The following is a 26,360-nucleotide window of genomic DNA, read 5'->3' as shown; positions in this document are numbered from 1 at the left end:
CTGAAACTCAACAGAGGATGGGTGATGCAACAGGACAACGACCCAAAGCGTAGAAGTAAATCAACAACAAACCGCCTTCAACAGAAGAAAACACGCCTTCCGAGTCCTGACCTCAACCCGAAAGAGATGCCGCGGCGTGACCTCGAGCCAGGCATCCCAAGAATATCGCTGAACTGAAACAGTTGCGCAAAGAGGAACTGTCCACGATTCCTCTTGACCCTTTGTGCAGGTCTGAGGTCTGAGGTCACTGCTGCCTAATCAGGGTCAAACAGTTGCTGAAATCCAAAGGTTCACGTGCTTTTTCCACCCTGCACCGTGAACGTTTACATGTTGTGTTCGATAAAAACATGAAAACACAGTGTGTTTGTGTACTGTTGTGACTTAGACGCAGATCAGAACATGTTTAGTGATGAATTTGTGCAGAAATCCAAGCAATCCTAAAGGGCTCACATACTTTTTCTTGCAGCTGTGGTTGTATTAGGAACACATGACACATTTTTTATTTCTTACATGCTTATTTAAAGCATATTCAACAAGTTAAATACTTATTTAATAAGTTTGAATGCATGATTTTTATTGTAAAGTAGTGCCACATTTAAAAATTATTGAGATCCTGTTCTTTTTTGTATATTTATTTATACTTATAAGTACTTTTTGGACAGTTATTGTTGTAATTTGTGTATTTAATTGCATTTTAAACCATATTTAATATATTATATAACAGGGCACCTTGTTTATAATACCGTTAAAAGGTGTCTGAATGGCCCTGTCTTCAGAATAACAGACTTGTTTTCCTCCCGTCGTTATTTCCACGGAGCTAAAAGCGTCTGATGATGTCGCCTTCCTTTCATGAAGATAGGGGGCGCGGTTTATTCAAATGACACAGAAGCTTCTGATGCTTGACGTACTATCAGACCACAGCGAACGCGGGCCTCCCATTGGCCGGCGGCGCCTGGTCTCATGACAAGAACGGCCCGCCGGCAGCCAATCGGAGCGCGCCGTGGCCCAGCGAGTCTGTTTGGGAGTGACGTAAGGAGCGTCGAAAACAAAGATGGCGTCGCCTTAAACACAAATCTGTGTGAATGGGTTTATTGACGTAGAAGGCGGCCTCTCTCGAGGTTCCCGTGTTGTTTTTTGCGGCTGTTCCGGAATAAAGGAGCGTTTAAGGAGTAGATAAGCGAGTTTGAGGCGTTTCCGAGCGGCTCGGAGTTTCCCTTCACCCCCCCTTCCTTCTTCTCCTCCTCCTCCTCCTCCTCTTCCAGCGAGCCCTTCGGTGACAACCGGAGAGGCGAGCCGCTGACAGACGGGATGGACACCGGAGAGTACTCCTCCGCGATGGAGGGCATGGAGTCGACTTTATCGGAATTAGGGGATGAATTCACCCTGGGAGACATTGACGGTAAAGAAAACAAGAACAAACTACTTCTTCTAACCGCGTTAAGTGTTTGTTTGAGGTTGTCTTGTTTCCGTTTTGGTCCGTCCACTGCTCATCCTCGAGCGGAAGGTCTCGAGCTGCTCTGGTGACAGCAGCTGCACAAACACAAACACAAGTTTAATGTGTTTTATTAGACTTTTAACATCCTGAATGCAGCTAGTGTGGAGATGAGGGTGATATTTTAGTCCACACACATTCACCGCAACTCGTTTAGTGTTAGTGACATCAAAACAATACCATTTAAACCTGTTTTTATTTGCTTAATCTAAACTAAGCTAAGTTTGCTTTTCCTAAAAATTTGCATTGTTCAAATTAGCTGATGAGCATCTGTCACGTCAGGTGTCAAACAATTATTTGTCCTAACACTGACTCATGTTGTTCCACTTTCTTCTTCTGCTCCTCTAAATACCTGAGGCAAACATTGCCACTAATTCTTTTACATCATTAGCGTAAATTATAAATGAGCTACCACATTGTGCTATATCATCCTGGATTAAGTTACCCTGAAGGGATTAAATTAACTGTAAATTGCAAAAAGATGTAAATGTCACAGGAGCAGGACAAGAAATAGAGATTATATGCAAAATACAAAATATATATATATTTATCTGTATTTGTTGGACTGAACTAAAGTGGAGTGAAATGAAAAAACACAAGGTAGAAGAGGTGCGGAAAATCGTGAATAATCGTGAATGCTGGCGACTCCACTACGAGTGCTGCACTTTGAGACAAATCAAATATTATTATAGGAGAATTGGGCTGTTTGTTCTTGGGCCTGATCGTGCAGGGAGTTTGCACAGTACGAAGGAATACTATTTAAAGACGGAGGAAAAGAGTAAAAAAATAAAAAATGATGAGTTAATTTCATGAGATAAGCGTAAACGTAGTCGGTCCTGTGGGAGCGGAAGAAACTCTGCAACAAGAATAAGCTCCAGCTTTAACATTAAAGTGATGAACACGTGAATTAACCATTAATTAAAACCTAATAATAAAATATATTTGTGTATTTTGCGTTACGAGTGCTTTCAGGTGTTTCAGGAACTTGATATTTATATGATAATACGTTTATTTTTAACTTAAAGGCCTTAAATGCGTCTTCCACTACAGGTTGTTATCAGTCCTTTGTGTCTCTATAAAAACTCGAGTGTAAAATTAGTTGTGGTTTGCAGAGTGTATCGTCCTTTCCGTGACGCACAGGTGTGTAGAGATCAGGAAGCTGACAGCCCCACTCAACTGTTTGTCTATTTTCTTCTTTAGTGGAACGTAATAAAGCTTTTCTACCTCAGCATCTCCCACCAGCTTTTCGCTCTGCAGAACTAACTGGGACGCCGCATCCCCTGTGACGATGCCGTTCGCCCTCTCTCCGGGCTCGTGGCTATGGGACAAACGGCGTCCCTCGTCCAATCTGCCCGCTGTGAAAACAAGTTTCATCCCTTGGCTCGCGGTGAAAGAGCAGAGTTTTAACGTCGGCCGGTTGCAGAGTCACCAGATTTCCATTAGGGCGGAATTTTACTGAAGTCACCAGACTGGACGGACGAGTGTGTTTGGGTGGTGTGTGTGGAGTTTTAGGAGACTACTCTTTTCTTTTCACTGATACCACTTCTACAAGTACTTACATGTGGGATGCGAGTATTTCAGTACGACACACTACAGTTCAATAGTTCCACAAACCAAACCCTCCAAAATGCAAACACGGTTAAATCAACATCTCTCTGTTATTTTAAAGAAATGCTGAATACCAGAGCCTTCATGAAGCTGAGTTTTAGTGCAGGACAGGTGTGCCTAATGAACAGGTAGTTGCAACATAACGGCTCATATTCACGCCTAAATATTCCCAGGGCATGTGTTTTCTTGCTGAGAAAATGTAGTATTATGTATACTACAGTCCTACATCCTATTAGAATGGATTACTTCATTGTTTAAATGCATCAAATGTCCGACTATTTTACGCTCCACACATCTCTGACCCTAAAGATCCTTGTTAACAGCCAGCTAACCTTCTCCTGTTGCTGCCTGCAGCTCGTGTTGGTCACATATTGTAACCCCAGGTTCCATGAGCCCAGCTATGGCCGAAACCGACACCGTACACACACACACACACACACTCGTTAAACCTGAATCTGGTGTTTATTCTCCCCATTTCAAATGTCCCCCGCAGACAGAACGAGCAGACGGCGCGGGCCCCGGCCGCGGTTATGTAATCCCACTTAATCATTGTGTCAAAAGAGAGGAATGTACCGATTGTGTGGAAGAGAAGTGACAACTGAGGTCTGACTGATGAATTCACAGGCGAGCTGCCGCACAGACGCGTTACGTTTTCTGGTCTGGTGCAGATTAGGGATTTTAAACTTAAATCGTTAATTCTTTGAGTGTGAAGACATCTCTGGCATCTGATCCTGTATTCGCGTAGACCACCGTTCCTCTCCCAGTTATTCTCTTAGCCATTGAAGCTCTTGTTACGTAACCTTTTTGCTTTGCAGCCTTGGAAACTGTCCCCCCTTTGATGGATTTACCCTTTGTGTCAGCTTGTCTGAAGCTCAGGGGGCTCAGGACGGCTTTGTCCCATCTGCCACTAACAGTTTGCCCCCCATGGAGGTGCACAAGCACGTGGTCTAATGTGTCTGCCTTCATACATACATACATATATATATAAATATATTATATGTGTGTGTGTGTGCTAGCTAGCTGACCAACAAAAGAGCTGCTGTCCTCGCCTGTTTATGGCATATCAGTCATAAATCGGTCGGTGCGGAAGCTATAAAACCAGATATTAGTCAGATCCTGGTGGGAGTGATGACACTGGGCGTAATTTCTCGGTGTGTAGTAAAAACCAATAGGAAACAAATACCTACTTATTCTAAAATGTGAATGTTTAACGTCTATACGGACACTTGTTGAGTTTAACCAAAGATTAGCCGCCTGTCTGGGGTCTAAATGCGTCTACTGATGGTTTCCAGCCCAAACCGTGAATGAAAGACCTATTGGCTATCTCCTAAAACATTAGATTGATGTTTTGTTTAGTACTTTAACCACATAGATTGATTGAGCCATAAAAATACAAAGTGAAAATCATCCAAAACCACCAGAATGATCCCAAAATTTCTTCGCCCTCCCGACTCCAGTTCTACCTGCAAAGCAAAATTCAAATCCACTAGATCTTCCAACACTAGCAATTGGTCCAATGGTTCCTGAACTGAAGCCGAACCAGTTTTCTGTTATTTGAAATGCACCAGAACATTGGTTGGCCAAAGAAATATATACATATATAACTACCACCATTATCCAACAAAGGTTCACAAAAAAGGCAACTGGACTTGTAGAGTTTTTAGAGAAGACGTTTCATCCGAGTAGCTTCTTCAGTTCTAGGGGACTGGTGGGAAGTCTGAGGTTTAAATAGGAACTCCTCCTAAAAGAACTTTCTTGGATGAGTGGTGAAACGTCTTCTCAAAAAAACTCTACAAGTCCAGTTGCTTTTTATTTGAACCTTTGTTGGATACACCATGACCTGGATGACTGAGAACCTTCACAGACCATTGGTTTTACCGTCCTTTACGGTCTGAACCGTTGGAACCCAAATAATTTTTATAGCCATGAAATTGCGTAACAACAGAAATAACGAAGGTATGTGCAGACGATAACACAAACTCAGCCGTAGGTCGCAGAGCCTGTTTGTGCCTCTGGATCTTATCGGTCGGGGTGTTGCTGGGGATTTGAGCGAGTCTCTTTCTTTCTAACTGTCAATAAACGGCGCCTGTTGGATTGTCTGTTGTTGTTGCGGGACTAAGTTCAAGGCTGCAGTCTGTAGTCATTGACATTTCTGTGTCCCTGAGAGGTGAAGCCATATCCTCTATCAGTGACGTTGATCGACCGGGGATTCTTCAGCTACACAGAAGGCTGTTGTTCAGTGTCTTGTAGTTCAAAAGTCCTGCAGGATCGTTAAAACCCAGACCTGTGCTCTTTTTATATCATTATTATTGACCGAGTGGTTAAGGCGTTGGACTTAAGATCCAATGGACATATGTCCGCGTGGGTTCGAACCCCACTCCTGGTAGATCATTTCTGCAATTTCCCCATTGTGGGACTAATAAAGGTTTTTCTTATCTTATATATTTAAATTTTCAGCTTCATGTCCAGTACTTTTTGCAAACAATGGAGTTGGAGTTTATCTGCTGGGTAAACCGTTATAAAGCCAACGTTTTTCTGCTTTTGTTTTCTGCCTACACCTATCTTATTAAAAATTTCAATTCAATTTTATTGATGTAGCCTCAATAACGGTACAAATTGTCTAAAAACGCTTTACAAAATCCGGTCTGAAACCCTCGGAGCAAGCATGAAGGCGGCGGTGGCAAAAAAAAAAAAAGATCTCCCTTCTAACAGGAAGAAACCTTGAGCAGAGCCTTAAGCTCATATGGAGGGACCCGTCTGCTTGAGGCCGACCAGATAACGAGCCGTTAGCCTCATAGCATAATAGCATAATGTCATTTTTTGGCCACTGTTACAATATTATTAAAAAATACCAATGTGCTTGCTAAAAATTGGGTTTTTTTCTTGTTTTCCGAAAACGTTAAAATATGACTTAGGCAATTATGCTACGAGGCTAACGATACATCTGTCATAGAGACGCTCAGAAAGACCTTTTTCCTGCATCTTCTTGTTAGAGATCTTGGGTCTTGTGAGACGCTACAACCAAACCTAATGACTGAAAGCTGATAAGATTTAAAAAAAAAAAAAAAAAAAAAAAAAAAAAACGATGAAAGATGTGAAACTAGAGGGAAAATATCTCTAAATGAATCGATATTGAATCAAATCAGGAGCCTGTGAATCCAAATCAGATTGATTCAGGAAATCAGCAGCGATACCCAGCTCTAGTTTTTAATGTACGACAGTCAGTTCACATCCATCATCGTTTATCTATCTGTTCTGTCAGAGCTGCCTTCGTCCCCGTTCTGTTTCAGGGCCATCGGTGAGATTTCAACACGCATTTTCAAGGCTGCGCGTTTTGAAGGCTTCTTTTTACTGATTTATGAGCAAGAACAGTAGCTCGGCCCGAGCTGTGTGTGGAGCGGAGAAGTTTTATGTCAAGGTCGGACCGTGAAGCTCTTATCTGTTGGCAATAAACAGCCTTCACACATCTCAGCCAGATCTACGCTGAGGCTAACTTACCTAACCGTGTTAAATTAATGCATTATTATCCAGTGTTATTGTTGCACCGGTCAGCGGTCAAGGACGGAGCTCAAAGACAAACAAGTCATCATCGTTGTTGATGTAAATGTTCATCTGTGGGTGTCGTCACACGACTGGCTCTTTTCCCTGAGTGACACAACTCTATTAAAGCTTGTTACATACTCCACAAGAAATTTATTCTTGCTCCTAGTGCTGCAAGAACAAGAACAGGTCATTTATACTCCACAAGAAATTTTGCTCTTGCTCCTAGTGCTGCAAGAACAAGAACGTCATTTATACGCCACAAGAAATTTATTCTTGCTCCTAGTGCTGCAAGAACAAGAACAGGTCATTTATACTCCACGAGAAATTTGTTCTTGCTCCCAGTGCTGCAAGAACAAGAACAGGTCATTTATACTCCGCAAGAAATTTGTTCTTGCTCCCAGTGCTGCAAGAACAAGAACAGGTCATTTATACTTCACGAGAAATTCAAGTACAGAACTCTGAGGAAGTCCTCATAGGCTCCTCCCACTGGAGCATACATCACACGCGCTAAGCATTGTGGGAGATGCGGGAGGCAAACGACAAGAGGCACTTTTCTTATTATGTTTGGATGTCGGCCATGTTGTTTTGACGACCGTGTCCGTCGGATCACGCCGTTCATTCAGCATTCAGGAGAGATTAGCGCTGACACTGCTAATATTAGCATCTTTGAGCTCATAGAGTGGCCACGCCCACTTCCAATTTCTGACCAATCAGAGAATAGTTGCCGAACACCAAGTGAGAACAAAGTTCTGCCCGTTTGACGTGTCGAGAACAAGCTGCGAGAACAAATTTCTTGCTTCTCGCTGAGTCTGTAACAGTCTTAACTCGTCTAACTTCCTGTTCTATGTCGTTTAATTAATCAAGTCCATTTATTTTATGTTTTTTCAGAGATGCTGCAGTTCGTCAGCAACCAGGCGGGCGACTTCCCCGACTTGTTTGAGGACCAGATTACCGGGGGCACCGCCGCCACCCCACAACCGACCATCCAGACCCCTCAAGCCCCCCAGACTCTAACCGCCACCCCCACCGTCGTCGCCGCCTCCTACCAGAGCCCCAAACTCGGCCTGGCCCCCTCCCAGTCACTGTCGCCCCAGTCCGTGCCCCTCACCCCTCCTCTCACACCCGTGCAGACGCCCTCCCCCATCACCTCGTCGCTGCAGCAGCAGCAGCAGCAGCAGCAGCAGCAGGTGACCCGCAGCCCTCCGCTCCTTCAGCCACGGCCTCAGGTGGTCCAGCCCATCCAGCCTCAGCCTCAGCAGATGGCCCAGCCCACCATCCAGGTAACGATCAGCCACAACATTATGACCACTGACAGGAGAAGTAAACAACATTTACCACCTTGTGCCGATTTAATGTTCTGCTGGGGAACTTTTGGACCTGGCATTCATTGGTGTGGATGTTGTCTCACTTGCAGATGCACACCCAGGCCATCCCCATGCAGACCCAGAACTTCCCGGTCCACACCCTGGTCCAGACCCACAGCCAGGCGCCCCTGCCCATCCAGACGCAGGCCCAAACTGTGATGATCACCTCCAACGGCGGGCAGTCGCGCTTCATCCAGAACCCCGTCATCTGCCACCAGAGCCCCGCTCCTAGTTTCCAAGGTGACGACTGATGAGGATGAGATTTTTAAAGAGTCATATGTTGTCGCAGGAATGTAACTGTGTTCTCCGTCTCTGGTCGCTTCAGTCCTCCAACCACAGATGCAGGGCATCATGACGTCTCAACAGCTGCAGCCCGTGACCATTCAGCACCAGCGCGTTCTGACCCAGGGCGGTCATACCATCCAGACGCTCTCCACGGCGCCCACCACAGTCCACGCCATGCAACAGCAGATGCAGCAACTACCTGTAAGTAACCTCATAGCTGTGACTGATAAAAAAATGAGACACAACTTTTCCAGCAAACCTGACGTACTGATATTTAACGTCTTTTGGTTTTGGTCAGGTTCTGGTGCAGCAGCCTCAGATCCTGAAGACGGACTCGTTGGTTCTCACCACACTCAAACCAGACGGGACACAGGTGCTGTCCACCATGCAGAGCCCCACGGGGATCACCACCCTGACCACGCCCATCCAGAACACGGCCCTGCAAGTCCCGGTAACGCAGCTCAGATTAAAGATATTCAACACCGTGTTAGTGCTTCACTTTAAAACTCACGCACCGCATCCGATTCATGTCCTTAGACCCTGATGAGCAGCAACATCCTGACCACCGTCCCTGTCATGATGGGAGGAGGAGGAGACAAGCTGCCCATCAAGCATCTACAGCAAGGCTCGCCGCACTGTCCGAACGGAGTCAGGACGAGCATGGAGCAGAGCCAGATGACGTTGGCAGGAGGAGGAGGAGGAGGAGGAGTTGTGATCGGACCGGGAGGGGTTGTGAAGGAGGGCGAGAGGAGGACGACCCACAACATCATCGAGAAGAGGTACCGGTCGTCCATCAACGACAAGATCGTGGAGCTCAGAGATCTGGTCATGGGCAACGACGCGAAGGTTAGCAAGTCAGCACAGCAAGAAGAAAATATTAACTGTTTAGTGTCATTAATAAAACTAAAACATGCGTGTTTCTTCTCAGATGCACAAGTCAGGAGTGCTGAGGAAGGCCATCGACTACATAAAGTACCTGCAGCAGGTCAACCACAAGCTGCGGCAGGAGAACCTGGCCCTTAAGATGGCCAACCAGAAGAACAGTAAGTCTCTTACATCCCCTACAGCTGTGTGCAGATCATGGTTTACGGCTGTTTGAGTTTCTTCTTCTCTTTGTTTGTCTGCAAACAGAGCCCGTGACGCTGTCCGAAGACGTGGAGCTCAAACAGGAAGTAGTCATGATGTCCCCGCCGGCCTCAGACTCTGGTTCTGGTTCCCCTCACCAGTTCTCTCCGTACTGCGTCGACTCGGAGCCAGGCAGCCCTCTGCTGGATCATGATCAGGTAACGCACATGAAGTCAGGGTTACTTACACAGACGCTCACCTGGAAGCTACACCAACCTTCCTGATTTGATGATCACTCTAACAGTTAAACTGCTTTTCTTTCAGCTGAAGAGTGAGCCAGGTTCTCCCTCCTCCGTTGGAGTGATGGACGGTTCTCGACTGCTCCTCTGTGCCCTGACCTTTTTCTGCCTCTCCCTAAACCCTCTGCCCTCTCTGCTGGGCTCCGAGGCGTCAGGGACCCCCAGCCTGTCCACAGGCCACGGCCCGTCTAGAACGCTTGTCTGGTTTCCGACCCACACTCAGGACTTCGGTGAGCACTGGCGACTCTATAAATGCTGCGTATTCCCCAAAATCATCTCACACGTCGCCTCATTATTAATTTCTCCTTGTCTTCCAGCGTCTTGGCTGCGATGCCTGTTGCCGTGGGTGATGGTGTGGGTGCTGAGCGGCGTGGGAGCGGTGTGGGGCTGTGTCAGGGTGCTGTACCTGTGGGAGCCCGTCACGCCCCTTCACTCGCCAAAATCCGTGTCCTTCTGGAGGCACCGCAAACAAGCAGACCTGCATCTCAACAGGGTGAGTACGGATCAGCTCTGGGGTCAAGTTTCTAAAAAACTCTTCATTAAAGGAAATAACCCTTCATACCAGCAGGTGGCAGAAGTTTGTATTTATAATTTAAAAAGAGGAAACAGGAGAAGATACTGTTAGCTGAGAGGCTAGGAACTAGGAAGAGCTATTATTAGGCAGGAGGCTAGGAAGCTATGAAGAGCTAGTGTTAGCTGTGAAGCTAGGAAGAGCTACAGTTAGCTGGGAAGCTAGGAAGAGCTATTATTAGAAGGGGAAGCTAGGAAGAGCTACTGTTAGCTGGGAGACTAGGAACGAGGAAGAGCTATTATTAGGCAGGAGGCTAGGAAGCTAGGAAGAGCTACTGTTATCTGGGAAGCTAGGAAGCTAGAGCAATTGTTAGCTGGGGGGCTATCAAGCTATGGAGAGCTACTATTAGCTGGGAGACTAAGAGTCTAAGAAGACCTACTGTTAGCCGGGAAGCTTGGAATGTGTGAAGAGCTGCTGTTAGCTGGGAGGCTAGGAGGCTAGGAAGAGGTACTGTTAGCTGGGAGGCTAGGACGAGCTACTGTTAGCTGGGAGGCTAGGACGAGCTACTGGTAGCTAGGAGGCTAGGAAGAGGTACTGTTAGCTGGGAGGCTAGGACGAGCTACTGTTAGCTAGGAGGCTAGGAAACGCTACTGTTAGCTGGGAGGCTAGGACGAGCTACTGGTAGCTAGGAGGCTAGGAAGAGCTACTGTTAGCTGGGAGGCTAGGAAGAGCTACTGTTAGCTAGGAGGCTAGGAAACGCTACTGTTAGCTGGGAGGCTAGGACGAGCTACTGGTAGCTAGGAGGCTAGGAAGAGCTACTGTTAGCTAGGAGGCTAGGAAGAGCTACTGTTAGCTAGGAGGCTAGGAAGAGCTACTGTTAGCTAGGAGGCTCGGAAGAGCTACTGTTAGCTGGGAGGCTAGGACGAGCTACTGGTAGCCATGGGGCTAGGAATAGCTACTGTTAGCTAGGAGGCTAGTAAGCTAGTCAATCACGCTGATCAGTTGGTCTACAGTCTATTTATTTGAAATCATGTTGTGAAAATATCAGAGTTTTCAGATGAAAACGATAAAAATGAAAAACGAGAAGCATTCGCTCAAATCTTCTTCATATCTGAGTCGTGACCTCCTCAACTTCCTCAACTTCCTCAACTTCCTTCCCCTCTCAGTCTGTAGTGAATACTGAACAGTGTCTCCCTCCCTCTCGCCTGCAGGGAGATTACACGGCAGCGATGTCCAGTTTAGAGACGTGCCTGTCTGTCCTGACGAGAGCGCTCCCCTCCACCAGCCTGGACCTGGTCTGCTCGCTCTCCTGGAACGTGATTCGCTACTGCCTGCATCGTCCGACTCCTCTGGGCTGGCTGGTTCACCAGGTCGGGGGAAAACACGAAGGGGAGGAGGCGAGGACCAGCGCGAGGGACGCCGCTCTGGTTTACCACCGGCTGAGCCAGCTGCAGCTCACAGGTGAGTGTCGAGAACAAACGTTTCCTCAGACACGTTCCACGTTGACGCGGCGAGAAGACCTGAACGTCTGTCGCGTCTCTGCAGGGAAGCTGCCTCAGCGCAGCAGCCTGTGGGCTTTGTCTATGTCTCTGAGCGCCGTCAACCTCAGCGAGAGCGCCCAAGGCAAGATGGCCCCCGCGCAGCTCGCCCAGATCTACGTCACCGCCGCGACAGCCCTGCGCACCGTCCTGGGACACCATCTCTCCTGTCTTCCCGTACGAGCCCCGCCCCACTACCATTACCATCGCTACAGATAAAACTAAAAAGCGTCTCATCCATCATGTGCGTGTTTGTCTTCCAGGCGTACCTGCTGGGCTGCGCAGAGAGCGTTGCCAGCCAGTCAGACACAAAGACGATCCCCGACTGCCTGCGCTGGCTCTTCACTCCGCTGGGAAGGCAGTTCTTCCTGAGCTGCGAGTGGTCGGTGAAATCGGAGAGCAGCGACGGCGTGTTCACTTCTCAGAGGGACCCGGGTACGTTAATGAAACCAAAAAAAATGCTGGAGATCAGATTAGGACACGTACGGCCCAGTCTGCGGTTTAGTTCTGGGTGTTGTGTCCTGTTCGCTACTCTGACTAAAACAGTGCTGCCCCTAGTGGACAAATCAGGAACAGCAGCAGCAGCTTTATTCAAATCTTCTGTGTAATTTTCCAGATCGGACTCTCTGGCGGGCTGGGGCCCTATCTTGCCACCCTTGGACTAGAACATCCAATATATTTAGTTACTGACACTGACCTCGACATATAAACTAACAAATATAAATACAGCTTGTCTTTTTATATTCCTCGGTTGTACTAAAGCTCAGTTTATTGTCCCTAACCTATGGCGTAACCTGACGTGCACGTGATTGGTCCTCCTGCAAACTGAGGCGTCTTCTTCTATTTTCATAACACAGCTGATTAGTCGCTGCCTGGCGTTTTATTGGCGTAATTACAGAACAATGCTGACACGTATAAAATCCTTTCTCCGGCGTAGGCTGCAGGAGTATAAACCAAGCTTCAGCGTCGGATCACCTGACTTCAGACGCCAATAACCCGCTTTATTTCAGCAGAAGCCGACACCCTGTACATTACAACCTGATTCAGATGTTCTAAGTGCTCTGAATTATTCAGCAATCTATCCCTTCGTTCTCTGTGAGATGAGGTTGATCAAAGAAACGGTCTAAAAATCTTTTTAAAAAAATGTACGATGTTACCTTGCAACTGATTTTGATTAAATATTTTATATTTTTTGACGTCTCTGCTGCAAATACGCTCTTGCAGATGAGTTAATTTCAGAGACTTAACCAACCAACGACGGCCTAAAGACACATTTAGATGCAGATAATTGCATTTTAAGATCAGACAACAGTAAAAACTTGATTTAAATTAAAGTTATTCAACAATCAGATAGCTTTGTGCCTTGGTTCTCTGTGAGTTGGCTTTAAAGGAAGTGTTCTCCTCCGCTCTGTTCTCCTGCAGCCGACCCCATCGCCCAGCTGCACCGCTGTTTCTGCAGGAAGCTCCTAGAGAGAGCCGTCCACAGCCTCATTCAGCCGCAGAGCGACTCAGACGCAGGCACCCGGCAAAAGAACGAATCTGGGTGAGTCATGAACGCTGCTGCTAAAGAGGAGCTCTGCCCCCTCAATGCACAAACATCGATTCCTATATTTATATTTCTCTGACTGTTTCAGGGAGTTTTCCAGTGCCCTCGAATTCCTCCAGTTGTTGAACAGCTGCACGGAGGACTCTCCTTCCCCTCCTCCCCCGTTCTCGACTCCTCCCAATCACACCACCGTCCCAGGTATGAATCACAGGAAGCAGCCTTGTCTGTGAATCATAATCGATGTTTGTTTAAGCAAGAGGCATCGAGATTAACCAGATGGCTCTCTGACTGACCTGAATTAGTGAATGAATGGATTTGGTGACAGATGACGCACGAAGGCATCGATTTGTGGATCCGGTTTCATCGTTGTTAATTAACTACAGTCTCGCCACACAATGGACATTTATATGATCGGGTTTAGACCATAAGCTGTGTAGAGATGGAGGGTGGAGCCGCTCCTCTAGAGTGAAGCCAAACTAAAAGATGTTTTCTGTCATTTTAGTGTAATTTTTTGGATAAGTTTCGTTTCAGTTAGCTATTTGAAGCTATAGAAACATCATGTGACATAATGGCGACAACCGGTCCGCTCCGTAAAGTGTCCCATGAGATCGTGAGAGTTGTAAAAAAGAAAAGTACAGTGTATAATCCAAAATTTCCTTCTAACTGGTGGAGGTAGAGCAGAGCGTAGCATTAAATAAACAAAAACGCGAGTGAGTCTGGAGGATTTGTGGGCGGGGCATCAATAACGTGGCTCCAGACTCTGGTTCCAAAGCTGCAAGATGGCGCCGCCCATATCCCCGGGAAAATAGCGTCAGTTTAGCCAGTGCAAGGAAGTGGGGATGCATTGTCCATATTTATATACAGTCTATGCTTTTAACCCACGCTTCTTCTCACTACAGCCAGTTTGTCTTCCAGTAGCTACAGTTGTAATTCATGGCTCCTTTCCTTCTCGACCGGCAGTGGGAGACCCCGTGAGTCGCTGGTGGGCTCTGGTCCTGAAGGCCGCCGTGCACTGGCTGCAGGGCGATGACGCCGCGGTGAGGTCTCTGCTGTCTGAGGCGGAGCGGATGCCGAGGGCTCTGCACATGCTCGAGTAAGTGACAGGAAACAAATCGCAAAACGTAAAGTAAAGGATGCGATGCAGCAGACCTGATCTAGTTCAGTTGTTACCCATGCTGCCTTCTGTGTCCGTATGAACGGCGCCCTCCTGTGGTTCACATGTTGTTTTCACCCGCCTCTAATGTCACCAAAACTCAGACTGCTTTGTTCTTGTCCAGAGTTCTTGTGCCAGATATGCAGATGCAAAGGTAAAAACAACCCGTTAATAATTCTCTGTCCCACGTTTTTTCCAGCCACCCGATGCCCAAGACTGTGCTCCTTCTCTGCAAGGCGGTTCAGATGAGCCTGTCCCCTCTGAAGGGAGACGGGGCCGTAGCCTGCCTGTCCCACTGTGACAGAGCCAGCAGCTACCTGCGCTCCAGCATCTCGGTGCCGCTCACCCAGTCTGGAAACTGGCTCGACAAGGTACAAAGAAACTCATTTACTCTTAAGATCCGCTTCCTTCTTTCTGGGACACGTGCGGTGCATGTTTCAAATCAGATTATCCCGACACGTTGAAGTCACTGCATGCTCGGTCGGGATCGGTGGTGGTGGTGGTTGGGGGGGGTCGTGGCCTGCTGGTTGGTATGGGGCTGTGTGTGTGTGTGCACAGTGTGGGTGGCAGGAGGTGGCTGTGGTGCATTGTAGTTGCATTGCATGATCCTGAAGCCGAGTGCAATGTGTCTGCAGTGCAGCACAGAGGCCTCCCCGATCTGCACGCGCCCGCTACACACCCCGACGCTTCACTTTAATCTGCAATGAACATCGGGCGGCGGGCGGGGGGTGTAGCTGTTTTGATTTCTGGATCACGGTGAAGGTGGAGGTCGGCTGATGGTGACGGGCCGGGGTCACTTTTAATTCAACAGCTTTAAATTAAACTTCTCACCAAACAGCTCCTTATTTTTCTTTCTTTCTTTGTTTTAACCTTCAAGGGGGTCGAGCTCCTGGTCTGTGACCTTCTGCTGACGTTGAGGACCAGCCTGTGGCAGCGAGCCAGCAGCAGTAACGGAGAACCGGGTCCGGCTCCCGGGTCCCAGCTGGCTGGTTTTCAGAGGGACCTCAGCGCACTCAGGAAGCTGACCCAGTGCTACAGACAGGCGCAACACAAGGTACAGACACGCACTCTGATTCAGGAGGAGACGAAACAAGACGCTGGTTGTTCGCTTCTTGCTTCTCCTGGAAACTCCTCAACCTGACGCTTACCCCGCCTTTAGCAAAAACACGCTCAGACAGAACGGATTCATTCCAGAAACCAGTAAATCACCTCCTCGTGTTTCCTTTTAACCACGTTCTTTGAAAACTCTCCGCTCCTCTCGCTATAAGCCGGCTGCTAATCCCGTTCACGGTTATTCTCCATCTCTGCTGGCAGCTGCCGCCGCCGCCGCTTCACCGCGCTCTGACAGATCATCAATCGCGCTAAGATTTACTGGAGGCAGCCAGAAGGTCTTTAACATCCAGCGTCGTTTGTTATGTTTTGACGTTTAAGGCTCCGAGAAGCATCTGGTTTAGTTTGAGCTGATGGAGTAGTGCGCGAGGAGGGAAACGCTCTTTTAGCGTCTGTAAATACTCGACGCTGACCGCAGGTGTTGTGTTTTCTTGAGCTCAGGTGTTCCTTCACGAGACCACGGTGAGGCTCATGGCCGGCGCCAGTCCCACGAGGACCCACCAGCTGCTGGAGCACAACCTCCGACGGCGGCCACAGAACTCCTACACCGCCGGTAATTTAGACTCATTCACAGACACGTTAAAAGTTCAGGAGCTCAGTTTATGAACTCTAATCTTTTCCTCTTTTCCCCGCCTCTCTGCGCGAAGGCGAGTGCGTCCTCGGCGAGAGAGAGAGGGCTCACGCCATCCTGCTCGCCTGCCGCCACCTGCCCATGCCTCTGCTGACGCCGCCGGGACACCGAGCTCGCCTGCTGGCCGAGGCCAAGCGCACCCTGGAGCGGGTGGGGGACCGCCGCTCCCTGCAGGACTGCCAGCAGATCCTGCTGCGTCTCAGCGGGGGCACCACCATCGCCGCCTCCTAGAGGGGCTAACCGAGCTCCTCGTAATCCTTTAGCTACTCACACACATCGAGTGGAGGGGCAGCAGATGTTTTGTTTTTGTTTTCCTCCTGCAGGTTTAATGCTTACTTGTTGCTGCACAATCACCCCACCTTCTGGTCACTAGTGGTTACTACACCGCCTCGTTTTAAAACAATGCTACACAATGAGGGGAAAATCAGGTGAAACAAACCCACACCCCGCCCCCCCAACAAAAAGGGAAAAGGGACCATGCAGTGCAGCCGTGCATTGATTAGCTCTAGGATTACTGATCTGTACAATCATTACTGGCGCCCGGCAGACGTGAGTGCTGCAATAAGTTAACGTCTCGTTTTATTCTGCTTCAGTTTAAGGGCTTTACAGTACGTAGCAGGCCTGGCTGCAGGGTGCACACTGATTGCTTTTTGTTTGCTTTTTAACCGTACAGTGCTGAGTAGTGTCTCTTCTTATCTACCTCAAACACTGTACAATGCCAGCATTGTACCGTGCAGCAAAAACAAGACGCCGAAAGCACCGAGTCCGAATTTGGAGGCGACGCTCTGATTAAAAACGTGCTTCAGTTTGATTGGAGGGTTATCTAAACGACAAGAGGGAAGCAGCGATGGCCTAATCACACACAAACGCGCACGGGATACAGATTATTGCGTTCGAAACTCACAATGTGATTGTACATAGGTTGTATATAGATTAAACAGGAAGTTCTTAATAGCGGCTTCAGAGGAGAGAGCAGGATCTTTGTAGTCTGACCTGGAGAGCCGCGTAGGTCAGAGGTCATACCCCCCGACGATGTCTCCTCCTGCTGCAGCCTCGGCTTTAAGTATAAATCTGATGGTTTGAACCCTAAGTGACGCTTTTCAAGATGAAACGACTCAGAATTTGGCTTTTTCACGTCTCAGTCGAAGTCGAAATGGCCTTCGTGTGACGTTTAAAAACAACAACAAAAAAAAAATATCTCTGTGAAAATCTGTTTTCTTTTCCCGTCATTCCCGTTTCTGATCCTTTTTTTTATTTAATGTAACGTTTTATTTGTGCGGGGGCTCGAGTGTCGTTTTATGTTTTCTATCCGCAGCCTAGAGTCGGAAAAACTCTCAATAGGAAGATGTTTTATATTTTATTAAATCCCTCGTGTAAACTTTTTAGCTCGGTATTTTAGGATCACTCTTTATTTAGCTCATGTGTGACGATAGACATTTGCAGATGTTTTTATTTTGTCTTCCAGGTGAAACCCAAGCTGTTATCTACTGAGAATATTTACCTGCAGGAAAGAGAGAGAGAAATGCCTTTGCTTTCATTATAATTATGTTACTTTATTATTATTATTTTCTTTTTTCTTTTTTCTGTCGTCTTCTCTGTGTGTTTTATTTTCTGTGTTTATTTGGATGTTTTCTAATAAAACAGCACATGACCGCGTTTGGGCGTCCGTTGTCGTCTTGTCTCGATGTGTAGTTTGTTTTAGGAGCGAGTGAAACAGACGCCGACGCTGAGAGACGAGAGACGGGGGCTGGTGTCAGCGTGGGCGTTGGTTCGAGTGTGAACGTCTGTGGAAATCTGATAACGACCGTGTGAAGTTTTCGTGTGGTTTTGTTTTCAGACGCGATTGAGACACTAGTAGTTCTCCCCAGACACTTCATTAGGGACGCTAGTGAAAACTGATGCATCCTAATTTAATATAAGAGTCCTGAACTAGATCCTCCTCCATGATGATGTTATGATGTTCAGTTAAATCATATTATTATTTTAAACGAGTGCTGAACGCCTGAACCTCCACGGAGATAAGATTTAGTGCAGGACTGTTAAAGTAGAACGGTTTCACTAGTGTACCTAATGAAGTGGCGAGTACATGTATAATAGAGCTCTAACACAGGAAGAAGTTTCATAACAGAGTTATGAGAGGAGTCAGGAAACTGAAATGTGTAAGAAAATGTGATAATAGAGGAAGAAGATAGAAAGTTTTGATTATGATGAGAGGAAACTAAACTAAGACCAAACATAAACTAAGAGGGAAAATAAAATGGCTGAACGAAATAAAGATTTAAAAATAATAATTTAAAAAACATTGCATGAAACTAAAACAGTATTGGAACAAAAATTGAAACGGTATTGTTTTGAATCGTCTAATATTCTTATAAAGGTAAATAAATAGTAAAACTAGTTGAAGTAAATCAGAAACTGAATTATTTTTATTATTATTATATGGATACATAATATAATTATATTTTTTATAGTTAAATTATAATAATATCTCGAATATTAAAAAAATAAACCTAAATAAAAGAACTAAAACTTTAAAATAAAATGTAGATAACTGAAATTACATTTAATCTAGTTTATTCAAAATTGATTTTAAATATTATTATTATTATTATTATTATTATTACTGTTGTTTTTGCTGTTAATATTATATCAATACATATTATAGTTCTATTTTTATAATTTAATTATAATATCTGGAAACTAAACTGATTCAAAAACAAAAATTAAAAATAAAATCTATGAAAAATACAAATTTATAAAACTGTTCAAAACAATACGTGAAATACGTTTAATTGACTACCAAATAATAATACCTTGTAAAATAATAATTTATATTGAAAACATGAGCATGAATAAACCAAAACATCTCGTAACGGTTAGAAATGACCGGAACCTCCTGTCCCGCTTCGCTCTCGGTTCCTCGTCGGACGAAGTTAAATGACGGCGCGCCCGTTAGATCAGAGAAGCCGGAAGTGTTCCAATCAGTCCTGGTAAACTCACGTGTGCGACATGAAAAACAGAAAAAAGCCCAACAATGTGGCCAATAAAGCAAAATTCAAACCGGGATCCAAGAAAAGAGAAAATAAATGCATCGTAATGTTTGACGACAAAGACAGACAGTAAGTTTATCCCGCTTTATTTAGGACATTACACAGCTGCTAGCTAGCATCCTAGCATTAGCCGGTACTCTAATGTTAATAGTAGTTAGCGTTAACTTTGTAAGAACTATTATTATTGTTGTTATTATGGAGAAATATGTTTTTCTAGTAAGATATGTTATTTGTAGCACAATGTCTGGATAAATTAAAACTGTAATATGTTATTATAAGCTCTAATATTGTTAATTTGTTTATTTGTTTTGATTTGAGATTAGTTTTGAGTGACATAAACCTCAACAACCATACTGTACATATCAGTTTAACTTATTTACGACTCACATTATACATATACAGTATTACCTATGTGCCGTATTATTGTCATGCAGACACATTAAAGTTTCCTTCTTCTTCATCAGGGATTATCTGACAGGTTTCCATAAGAGGAAGGTGGAAAGGAGGAAAGTAGCGGTGAATGAACTCCGAAAGAAAATAAAAGAAGAGCAGATCAGAGTCAGAGAAGAAGTAAGCGGCAGACGACTTGAATGTATGAGCGATATTAAAAAACAAACAAAGGTGCTGGTATTTAGTTTTGTCTGTCTCTTTCCAGAGGCACAAGGAATACCTGAAGATGCTGAAGGAGAGGACGGAAGCTCTCGGTGAGTTTGACTCGTCCCACTCTGGTCTTTTAACTCGTCTCTGAACCTGCGCTTAAAGTTTCCCCTCCTGTCGTCACAGAGGACGCCGAGGACGACCTGGAAGACGCAATAACCGGCACGACGGAGTCCATGCAGTACGATCACCCCAACCACACGGTCACCGTGACGACCATCAGTGATCTGGACCTGTCGGGGGCTCACCTGCTTGGACCCGCAGCTCATCAGGTAAAAATCGATGCCGCAGCGTGCGTTCTTGTTCGTTTTAAATGCTGCTGTGACGTCTCTGCGAGAGAAAGGAGCTTTAAGGTGATGAAAAAGTAAATTAACGCCTGAGTGTCTCTTGACTTTTTTTTAGGCCGATGAGGAGAAAAAGGATGAAGAGAAGGGGGAAGGAGAAGAAGAGAAAACAGAAACTGCCGCAATGCCCAAAAAAGCCGGGAATCCAATCGTCAACAAAAAGTAAGCTGTTCAGTTAGCAGGTTGCTGCGTTTGAACATGAGCGGCAGCAAATTTATCACACGTCCTAGAGAATAGGATAAGGGTCTTCCAACTCAAACTGATCTTCGTTTGAAAGATCCGATATCGAATCATCGATCAGAGGCTTTCCTCCATCCTCTGGTTTAGAAATCTCTCTGCAGAGATCCAGAACATGACAGAAGCTCCAACAGTGTGACGACAGAAAAGAGCTGAATGATGTGAAACTAGATGGAAATACAACAAATATCTGGAACCGATGAACATTTTAGTTTAAAGCAAAATAGCTTTGAAACTGAAATATCTCTCAATGAAACAGATGTTCCTACGACAGAAACAGATGTAAAAGGGAGGATTAAAACAAACAGAGGCACAAAAACTATTAGAACAGTTAAAACGTGACACGTATATGTCTCCCTGAGGGCGATTGTACAAAAGGGAGGAGGCTAGAGGGGTGAGAAGAATATATAGGGGGCACCACAGAAGAAGAAATGACTGAGGAGGGGGCTGTGAACCTAAAATGACACTTGTAGGCGGTTTAGACTTCTGTGTCAATTTGACACCGTAGCCACAGTGACCTCTAATCTTTTAACATCCAAGTATAGAAACACATTGTTAGTACAGATGTTTCAGTGTGACCCCGTCACACCCAGCCCTGGTGACAAACACACCCAGTAATGGCAGTAATCTTACCTACCTAACCCTCTCTTGACTCTTACATTTATTTTTGTCTCCTCTCCCCCGCCGCAGGATCCGCTCCCTCACGTCGACGCTGAGCACCTTCACCAGCAAGCGGAACAGGAAAGGGAAGCAGGAAGGCCGAGGTGGCCGGGGCCGTCAAACGGACCGGAGACACGGCGTCACGGAGAGCAAAAGCAGAGGCGGGAGGAGCAGCAAGTTCCAGAGGCGACGGCGGACCGGGAAGAGGGTGCATCACCAGGAATGAGAGGGTCTCTGGGGGGAGGGAAGGGAAGGGGGGGGTGTCGACTCCCGCGTGGCAGCCGAAGACATCTGGACTGATTGTGCTCCTGAGCTGGAGCTGGATGTTTGTAAATGTCGATGCTCGAGTGTGTCTTTGTACATTTTTCAGCTGTTTTTTATGTATTTACCTCAGTTTGTGATTAAAGGAAATGTTCATCTTTCAGTGTGTGGAGTTTTGTGCGTCTGTTGTTTAATAGGAAACCTGTTAATGTGTAAACATCCTCTGCAGAGCGTCAGGAAATCGACCCTTAGCTGAGTTTCCTCAGTATTTCTATGAATGTGGAGAACCTTTAACAGCAGAGCCAGTAGTTTTAATGTATGTCACCCACCTCCACCTCCACCTCCACCTCCCCTGTGTTTACTTATTTACGTTAACCTGAGACAGCGCGCGGCCAGCTGTCACTAGCGTTTCATTTCGCTTTCTAAAGCCCATGATATTTAATACAGCCGCTCAATGGAGGGAACCGGCAGGCCACCGGCTCCATGTTGGCTCCGGGTCCGCGTCCCCTCGTCGGGGTCTCCGCTACGACAGCCCAGAGCCGCCATGGCCGCCGGGGATGCTTCAGTTTCACTCATTGTTGGAGCAGCCAATGGGATTGATGTGAGCGTCTGGCAGATAGAGAGTAGAGAAGATGGGGAAGAGGAGGCATGTGTCTGATGATCAGTTCATCCTTTAACTACATAATGACAAAGCTGATAGCTGGAGACTCTTTTCAGGTAACTCGTCTTTTCTTTTCGTATAAAACTTGTTCTGGTGCAGGTAAAAGCTGCATGTGGTTTGTAGTGGTGCTGCTCTGTGGAGATCTTAGAGAGGCGCTCTGGATGGATTATATTTCACCGTCCTAGTCTTGTGTGATTAGTTATCAGTTCTGCTTTAGATCTTACCTGACCCATGAAGTCAGACACCCTCTGCTCTGTGCTTACACCTGCCTGCTGTAATTCAGGATCACATCCTGACAAACTCCTAGTTGAGGATCAGCATCAGCACATAACTTTCACAGAGCTCTATCCACCCTGATTCATGTTTTATTTCTCCTCATTCCTCAAGTTTTCTCAATGAGTGAGCAGGCTCCCCCGCCGGACCCGCCATGCCCCTCTCGCCGTGCGACGAGCCCGTCTGCCCCAAGTTCCAGCCCAACATCTTCGACCCCTCCCGCTGCCACGACTGCCTGCGCCAGAGGCACCTGCACGCCGGCGCGCCGGGGGAGGCGGCGCCACGGCACAGGTCCCGAGCCGACGAGCCCGGGGCCGGGGCCAAACCTGGCACCGAAACGGCCGCGGCCTGCTCGGGCAAAGGGGCGTTGACGCCGATCCTGTCCCAGGCCGAGGAAAGAGACACCAGCAGCAAGGTGAGAAGAAGATGAACAGAGCGGCTAGGTGTGAAACCAAGAGGGACAGTATGGACAGGGTGATGGGATTAGTTGAGGAAAGACTGGAAGGTGAGAACGTTAGAGGTCACACAGGTCAAGACCAAGAAGACAAAAATGTTGGTTTCTACTGATCAGAAAATTAGAAGCACTTCCTCGTTTAAAGTAACTGAGATCATGAGTCTTTATTTCTTATGAGGGAATAAAGAAAAGGTCAGAGATGGTGGATGAGAGGTAACGACGTGGAGCAGGGCGGCACCGGTGGCTCCTATTATAAATGAATGAAGCCGGATCGATTACCGCCCTCTTGGGGAATCACTTGTAATATTAGCCAGAGGTACAGAGAGGACGGACATGGTTCTGTACAGTTTTAAAACTCACACAGCTCATTTCTGTTCACCTCGGCCCTGAGACACAATTACAGCCGTCTTGTGGAGTTAGTATTTATCTAGTGTGAACTTTAAAGTGTGCGACTGTAGTTCCTGTAATCCCTCAGCTGAAGTTTCCTAGAAGATGTAGAGATCAGTGTCATTTTCCTCCAGGCGAATATTTTTTAAACCGCTGTCGTTCAAGAGAAGCAAGGAAGAGAAAAAAAAAAGGGCTAGGTGAAATATTAATGAGGAGAGCCGCGAGTCGGGTCGAGTTACAGAGGTGTAACCTTAATCGAAGAGGAGAACGACCACGTGAGCGTCTGTCAGAGACGACACAAAGTGCAGACGCTATTCATCCAAGAGTCTAAGAGATGGAGCCAAGCAGAGAGGTCTAGGATCGTTGGATGTAAAGTCGCCGGCGAAGCTTTAATTCGTTGATTTTGAGTTTTTTGACCTTTGCTTGGAGCGACCGTGACCTAGGACGGAGATGGCATCGTTCGCTGCGACCTCGTGATTGGCCCTTGACTTTCTTCTTCTCGTCCTATCAGGAGGATTCTGACGCTTTGTCCGTGGTGAGCAGCTACTGTGATGTCAATGGAGGTCGCCCGGGTCACGAGGAGTCGTCTTTGTGCATCCTGAGCCCCGACTGTGAGCTTTACATCTGCGACGGCGACGACGACGACGACAGCACCGACAGGTCAGGACGCTTCTAACAGCTCACGAGACGGACGAAATGTCGACTGTTCTCTGCTCTCGTCACTCTTCTCCCCTCTCCTTTTCCGCTTAGCTGTCGAGACCAGAGCGACTACCGGGAGTTCTACGACTCCGTCAGCGCGGAGGACGACTACCTGCCCGTTTGCCGCCGCCGCCGCCGCTCCACCAAATTCGCCATGACCCGGCTTGACCCCCCACCCCACCGGCCCAACCCGCGGGCCTGGATGGACGAGGCTCGGAGTAGAGACGACTTCAGCATGCGCTCCGGTACGTGAATACTGTTGTTTTGGAAAAAGACGCAATAGAAGCGTCCTAGTCGCAGATATTCCGTGCAGCAGCAGCAGCAGCCTCCTCCAGTAAACCTATGACTTACTGCACTTGACCAATCTATATCCAGTTACAACCAGAGGTGTTCTTTACTTGGCAATACTATTTGCTGTCACCAGCCGAGGTGTCCAAGACCAATTATCAGTAATACAATATAGCTAGGATTGTGTCAAGGAAACCTCGAGTAGTCGCTCAGCAGTTGATCTTTAATGTGTGCGTCGCTCATTTCCTCCTCCTCCTCCTCTTCCTTCTATTTCTGCCCAAAGGGTTGAAAGACGACAGAGAGAAGCGTGAAAGTGGCTACTTCTCCCTGGGGAGGGCGGCCGGCGCCAGTACACTCCATGACAACAACCCGCCTGCTCCTTACCGCCATTTTGAAAGAGGTCATCCCATCTTCGGCACCAGAAACGTAGAACCCAAAGACGCCGTCCCCTTTAGAAACCCAAACCTCGGCGTGGCCTCTGAAAGGCCGATACCGGAGTTCCTAAACGAGGACCTGCCCCTTGAGATCCCTCCTCCCGACCCGTATGAAATTGCGGTCGAGGTCGAGGCCCAGGTCGGCCCTCGCTCTCCGAGTCCTACTCCTTTTAAGATAGCCGAGTCGCTGGCCTCAAGCGGACGAAAAGGTTTCGGCGGCTCGTACGGCCGAGGAAGCACTTCTCCTCGACTCAACAGCTCAGGGCGTCATGATTCCTCGAGGCAAAGCTCTGCTCTGCAGTCTCGCTCTTCTTCTCCTCCTCCTCCCTCACGTGCAAACTCAGCGTTCAGGCGGAGCGAGTCCAGCACCTCCCTCAGCAGACGTAACTTTGACGGTGGAGGTTGGACGCAGGGGACGGAGCCCGCGTCCAGAATCTCCTTGCAAGGCACACATGGGCGACTTGTCGAGTCAGGAACTCTGCCAAAGAACTTCAAATCCTTTGCTGGTTCGATCAAATCCCAATCCAGCACGGTTTCCGATTTTAGGAGCGCCTTGCGAGTCAACGCATCTTCAACCGGTCGAGGCGCCGAGAGCAGATGCTCGTCTCCTCCTCCTCTGAGGAGGGACTATAACTCTTCAGGCCAAACGTCTCCTCGCAGAACTGAAATCACCGGTAGTTTATCACGTGGGTCCACCAGTCGTACATCCTCTCCATCTAGGAGAGCTAATGACAGTTCCTCGCCGCCAAGGAGGAACTACAGCTCGTCTAGCCAGAGCCTCCTTCGTAAATCTGAATCAGTCACGTCTCTTAATGGACGCAGTCACCATGGACGCTGTGGCTCCCCCATTAGAGAAGGGTATGACATTGAAAGCCAAGCTCTCCTGCGTACCTCGTCATCTAGAAATGAGCTGAACGATCAAGAACACGAATCCCTCGTTGTGTCTCCGACTAGACGAGCTTATGACGCGCCGACTCACTCCATACTCCGTAAGACTGAATCAACTCCATCCGGTAGAAGTCTAAGTCGGGACAGTCGTTCTTCCTCCCCTGGACGGAGAAGCTATGAACCCCCTGGTCCGTTTCAGCTTAAAAAAACAGACACCGGCGGTTCATTCCATGGTCGTGCTGGTGAAAGTCGTAACTCTTCGCCTTCAAGGAGAAGCCACGAGCCCCCTTCAAAGTCTCTGCTGCGCACATCTGATTTTAACAGCTCGACCAGAAGTCGTGATAGTTACGGTTTAAGGAGCAGCCATGACGCTCCGGACCAACGCTCGTTACGGAAACCAGAAACTTCCATCTCCTTGAAGAATCCAGACACCCGAAACTCTTCTCCTGCAAGAAAAGGCAACAGCGAACCTCCAGGATACTCGATTCTCAGGAGTGCCGCTAATGGAGACTCAAGTCGTTCCTTTCAGAGAAAAAGCCCCAACAATGACACAAAAGCTGAGTCCAGCCGGTCGCACTCGCACTCGTGGCGAGGTTCGACTCATTCCCTCCGCAGCTCTTCGTTATTTCGTGCTGCTTCACCTTCCAGACAGACGGGAAGCGGCAACAGAGCAACTTTCGTCACCTTGGAAACGCCCAGGAGCCCCGGCAGCCTCAGATCTGGGGTCGGCAGACGCGTCCACGAGGACCGGTCCCCCTCGCCTAACGACCGGAGGCCCTACCACCGCACGCGGAGCCCCTCCCCTTCGCCGCGCGTTCAAATCCAGAGGCACACGTCCTCGCAAAGCTCCATGGAGTCCTCGGAGTCCGGTCAGCTCTCGATGGGATCCACGGGGAGGAACAGGGAGGAGTACGCCGCGCTG

General features: G+C 47.5%; 2 protein-coding genes across 2 annotated transcripts; both read left to right on the top strand.

Moving 5' to 3' along the window:
• The first annotated feature begins 1,032 nt into the window (after positions 1 to 1,032).
• On the top strand, positions 1,033 to 17,801 carry srebf2 (sterol regulatory element binding transcription factor 2). Its single transcript, XM_084569958.1, has 20 exons — positions 1,033 to 1,399; positions 7,532 to 7,923; positions 8,058 to 8,247; positions 8,333 to 8,493; positions 8,591 to 8,743; positions 8,830 to 9,138; positions 9,221 to 9,335; positions 9,424 to 9,575; positions 9,682 to 9,886; positions 9,974 to 10,149; positions 11,379 to 11,628; positions 11,713 to 11,882; positions 11,969 to 12,140; positions 13,128 to 13,248; positions 13,340 to 13,449; positions 14,212 to 14,344; positions 14,604 to 14,775; positions 15,282 to 15,458; positions 15,956 to 16,067; positions 16,162 to 17,801. Exons 1-20 carry the CDS (start codon positions 1,309 to 1,311, stop codon positions 16,374 to 16,376), a joined length of 3,576 nt encoding a protein of 1,191 aa, XP_084426084.1. The 5' UTR covers positions 1,033 to 1,308; the 3' UTR covers positions 16,377 to 17,801.
• Positions 17,802 to 19,119: 1,318 nt separating this feature from the next.
• nol12 (nucleolar protein 12) lies at positions 19,120 to 21,510 on the top strand. Its single transcript, XM_084570853.1, has 6 exons — positions 19,120 to 19,264; positions 19,660 to 19,765; positions 19,851 to 19,899; positions 19,979 to 20,124; positions 20,255 to 20,358; positions 21,124 to 21,510. Exons 1-6 carry the CDS (start codon positions 19,155 to 19,157, stop codon positions 21,317 to 21,319), a joined length of 711 nt encoding a protein of 236 aa, XP_084426979.1. The 5' UTR covers positions 19,120 to 19,154; the 3' UTR covers positions 21,320 to 21,510.
• The last annotated feature ends 4,850 nt before the right edge of the window (positions 21,511 to 26,360 follow it).

This window comes from Chelon labrosus (genome assembly GCF_963514085.1).
Source record: "Chelon labrosus genome assembly, chromosome: 21".
Lineage (NCBI taxonomy): Eukaryota > Metazoa > Chordata > Actinopteri > Mugiliformes > Mugilidae > Chelon > Chelon labrosus.
This window is presented reverse-complemented; position numbering and strand designations above follow the sequence as displayed.